A 4,587-nucleotide genomic window follows, 5' to 3' on the forward strand; every position below is an offset into this window, starting at 1 on the left:
CTGTTGCTACTATACATTTGTAATTGGTTACACATATTAATTTCTGGACAAAATAGAATGGTGCAATTTACATTAGAATGGTGCAATTTCAGTACATAATATTGGCCTGAGTTGTGCCTGAAGAATGATATGTTGTTCATTTTCTGAAATTACAATTACTCCTATTGCTTATGATGATATTGCTGGCTCCTGAAAATTTTTCTATGAGTGTAGTTTTTGTTGCTTAAAAATGTATTGAAGCTATGATTTTTAAAAGTTTCATCGGATTAGAAATCCATGATGTTGTTGCTGCCTACTTAAAAAATACAAGTACATTGAAGCAATCTGTTTAAAAAGCTTTAGCAAATACCTCTGACATAAAAAAACTAATGAGCAGCCATTTCTGATGAAAAGAGAGGATGATGCATTGGATTCTTTAGTTTAAGCGAGAGGGAGAATTTCATGAACACGAATAGAGATACGCGGTAAGATAGAAGAAAAAAGGGAGATAAAAAACAATAGTGTGCACAAAATAGTCGCATAATCCCCTAACCCTCCACCCCCCTATTGTTGCGATGATGTTGCGATGAATCAATTTCTCTCAAGATTGCATGGATGACTACGATATATAGGCTACTCGCCATTGGCTATCAGAGAACTGAACATGCACTAAATACATAAAACACTGTAATTACTTGTGACAACATTCTCGAGCCAGGACGAAGAATATCAAATTCATCTTGAAGCAAGTAAATACATATTGAAAAATTCAAAAGCTCTGGGTTCAACTCAGATGGACTCCAAACAAAAGTCACAGTACAGCATGTTGTCAACTTCCTATAAGCATTACAAGTGTGACTACAGTAGCTACAAAAAAGAGCCCCACCAGGCCCCGCTACCACCACGCCTCCTCAAGTTCCAGAAGCTCGACACCATGAATCTAACGCTGAAGAAGGAGCTTCAGCTGCTGCGCGGGGTCCAGCTTGTTGTTCGGGTGTCTCAGCAGATCCGCTGAAATGCGTATTCGAAGATTTGGAATGTATTCCTGGGAAAAAGGACAAACCAATGAAAAGGAGTCATGGAAAAGTTCCAAATCAACTAGAAAAAGGAATCACAAGAAAAATGTGGTTTGCCACCAAATACCTCATCGAATGACAGCATAACAAGGCCATTCCAATTCTCCAGTATAAAATACTGTAGTAGCCACAGTTATAGCTGAAAAAAATAAGGTATATATTTAGTTATACAATGCAAAACAACTTTAGATGAAAAAGTGAAAAATGTCTCTAGTTGCAAAAGAAACACAAATTCTGCCAGTAGAAGAATGCTTACTAAGTTGTTTGTCGCGGGTAATTAGCTGGGGAGAACACTGTGAAAGACTCGAGATCATGCTTGAAAAGGGGCTCCCTCATTGTAACACTCTTGATATTGGCGATCTGATGAAAAACAATTGAAACCAAAAAAAAGAAAAATAGGGCACTAGAACGCATGAGTAAGTGTGCGGTGTGGAAAAAATGAAATGAAAGATAAGATGTGTTGCACTAAACTCCAACAGGAGCATTACCAGATTCTTAGTAATCTTGTCCATCTCGAATAGGTCTTTTGAGTTCTTGGTCGAGTCAAAAATATTGAACTCCTTTTGGGCAATGTTAACAACTACTACTGCCCAGTGCCTTTTGTGAACAACCGTGAAGAATAGCTGCAATGCATCAAGTAGGAACAAAAAACAAACACATGCATTTAGACAAAAAAAGAAGTATAAAAAATAACAAGGGAAAAATTGTTTGAAAGCTGCACTGGATGTTGGTTTGCTTTCAATTTAGCAATAGAAAAAGTTTGTGTTATGGAAAAGGTTGCATTTCAAACATGACTACATGTATTTTCAGAGCCAACTTTTGCTAAAAGAAATTAAATGCAACTTTCAGTAGCCCCTGGATGTTCCTTTGCTTCAAATTCAGAGGATGCACAAACTTTGGTGAATCCGTGTCCTAACTATAATTACAAATAAATGCAGCACCAGTGAAAAAGAAATGTTGCTTTGCCTTGAAAATTACAGGATGTATCACCACTAAAAAAATCATTGCTATATGATTAGTAGGTCATTTAGTGCAATGTTGTGTGTAGGACAGGAAGAGCTTACTAAGTCAGATTTTGAAATATGATAATCTGAGCAAGCACTCCTAAATTCTCTTTCGCACACCTTCGGATCAAACACATCGGGCTCAGCACTGAGTTTTGTCTGATGAGAAAAAGACAAAAGAATCATTGGACGGGAAGAACGCAGTTATATGAAAAATCAAAGGAAAGCATTGCAACACTGGATAGAAAAAAAGAGATTTGAACACTAACACTCATCAACACTGAGAATGCAAACATCTTGGGTTTCTTCTTCTTTACCGACTGATCATAGTTGAAAGTCCTCAGGTATAAGGTCATGACCTCGTTGTCGGTCTCAGCTATTGGCTTTAGAGACCCGTGAAAGTTCTGCAGAGATGTATGGAAGCCATCTATTTCAATGAAATCGGGCTTGCAACAACAGATATGCTTGGATATTAAAACTCCTTCATCTAGGGAAACACACAAAGCAAGAAAAGAGATTTCAGATAAAAAAAGGATGATAGAAAAACATCATCATATAACTCATAGAAGCTCATTTTTCTTTGGCTTCCTTGTTGCGTATCTGTTCATTACATACTGCTGGTGTAAGGCACCACCATGTGCATCGACCTTAATTTTCTTCATCATTGGCACAATGTCAGGAGAGAGGGCCATCCTTTTCTTCTTTGACTGCTTACCATGACTGTCAGACCCGTCCCTGGCCTCAACATTGACCTCCAATGCTTCATGCAAAACCACTAATGCCGAGCAGTATTGCAACAACACAAAACAAAAGACAGAGATGAGAAAAACAAAAAAGATAAATATATACATATCTGCTGCATTGGTGAAATTACTCTTTTGCTAAACGGAATAGAGAAGTTTTATTCTGACGCAAGACAAACCTTGAGGTCCATCCGATGATGGTGTTTTGAATAAGATGGGGGACACATCGAACACAGGCCCTGGAATGTCATTTTGCCTTGGAAGCTTTGGAGCTGTGCCAATTGTTGCAGGTGTCGGGTTGCTTGGCCTTTCAAAATGAGGAGTGCTGTCGAAAGTTGGCCCTGATGAGGTTGAATTCGGCACATCAGAGCTAGAAGTATTTGATGTCTGCACAGGCTTGACTGGTCTCTCTATTTTTTGATTGAATCACTCATAGTCTTCGGTCCCCTCCTTGAAAAGAGCACAACATGGGCCATCTTCCCACTCTAAGGCAGTTACAGCAATTGCCTGCAATGTGCCCTGTGAAAGAACTGGCGTTTCAACATTGTCATCAGCCCCCGAGGCATTGATGTTGCAAGCATCTTGGGGGATCACCTTGCCACCCTGAATTGCAACTTCCTCCTGATCCACAAAATCCTTCCCTCGACAATGATTTCTACTCCTGACTTGTTGCAACACAGCACCCTCAGAACACTGCACTCGGGGGCTTGTGCTTCGACCCGCTGTTCCCCCCTCTCCGTGTTCTGCCTCCACCCCAACTTTCCCACCTAATACACTGCACTCCCTTCCTTTTAGAGCAGCACTTACAACAGTAGCTGTTGACTTGTTCTGCTCATCAGCACCTTCTTCTACCCGGATATCAGGCTCCGACAATGTGCATGTAGAAGAGCCGGCAACAACTCCTGCCGCGGTGGCTGTTGGGATGCCAAATGACACAGCTCCTGTGCGCTCCTCGCTGCTTGCTGCATTGACTCTCGGGACGACAAAGGTCAAGTCTCCACCTTCTCTTCTGTGCTCCTGGTTTGACGTTGCATTGGAGTGGGCTTCTAGCAACATATAGCCTAAACGCTTGCAGAAAGTTGACTGCAACACCTTCCCAAAAGACGTGACAACATTCTTCAACTCTGCCATATAAAGCTTTTTGTGCTTCTCATATCTAGGCTTCAGTTGCAATGGAATCTGTTTCAAGAACACAAAACAAAGAGCAAAAAAATGGGGGTAAGCTTAAATAAAATAAGAACAAAAGATGAAAAAGAACATGAAGAAAACAAATACATGCACTGACATATAATTACTTGAGGGATAAAAAAGGTGTGCATTTGTACCTCCAACTCTTCGCATGAAGGGAGTGGTTGCAGCACTCGTCCAGAGAGCCACAAAACTCGCCGCCTAAGTCACCATCACTCTTGACTTGTGTGTTGGGTTTGGCAGCTCTATTACTGGCATTTGCCTGATGATTTTGAGTCTGGCCCTCACAATTCTTGTCTGCATCCAATATTGCATAAGGTGTCTGAGACAGAGAGCGATGCTGCATACAACAAAGAAAACACAAAAAAGACTTAGATATTTATCACAGAAAAGAAACTCTGAAAAAAGGAAGAATGGGACTGAACTTACATTGCGCTTCCCAAATTCAACCTTATCAAGAGCAAGCTTGTTCCTGTCAAACTCTGTAACCAACTTGAAATCTGCATCGCGCACGAAGCAAGCCCTAGGGAGCGAGTAGTTGAATGTACCCTCACTAACCAAAGACCGGGGCACCTCCAGGAAATCCATGTAAATTAA

General features: G+C 40.7%; 1 protein-coding gene across 1 annotated transcript; it reads right to left on the reverse strand.

The window, feature by feature from the left end:
- Positions 1-668: 668 nt before the first annotated feature.
- LOC119334414 lies at positions 669-3,222 on the reverse strand. Its single transcript, XM_037606989.1, has 8 exons — positions 2,982-3,222; positions 2,775-2,834; positions 2,329-2,546; positions 2,120-2,218; positions 1,544-1,678; positions 1,312-1,415; positions 1,123-1,194; positions 669-1,024 (listed from the first exon to the last, which is right to left on the reverse strand). The coding sequence occupies exons 3-8, from the start codon at positions 2,413-2,415 to the stop codon at positions 979-981; spliced, it is 543 nt and encodes a 180-aa protein (XP_037462886.1). The 5' UTR covers positions 2,416-2,546; positions 2,775-2,834; positions 2,982-3,222; the 3' UTR covers positions 669-978.
- Positions 3,223-4,587: the final 1,365 nt, after the last annotated feature.

This window comes from Triticum dicoccoides, chromosome 7A (assembly GCF_002162155.2).
Source record: "Triticum dicoccoides isolate Atlit2015 ecotype Zavitan chromosome 7A, WEW_v2.0, whole genome shotgun sequence".
Lineage (NCBI taxonomy): Eukaryota > Viridiplantae > Streptophyta > Magnoliopsida > Poales > Poaceae > Triticum > Triticum dicoccoides.

Excerpts from the sequence above, each read along its gene's own strand:
- LOC119334414 (XM_037606989.1), bottom strand. The coding sequence starts at position 2,415 with ATGACCTTATACCTGAGGACTTTCAACTATGATCAGTCGGTAAAGAAG. Across the intron at positions 1,679-2,119 it reads ATATTTCAAAATCTGACTTA|CTATTCTTCACGGTTGTTCA; the intron begins GTAAGCTCTTCC and ends GATGCATTGCAG. Across the intron at positions 1,025-1,122 it reads TTATGCTGTCATTCGATGAG|GAATACATTCCAAATCTTCG; the intron begins GTATTTGGTGGC and ends CCTTTTTCCCAG.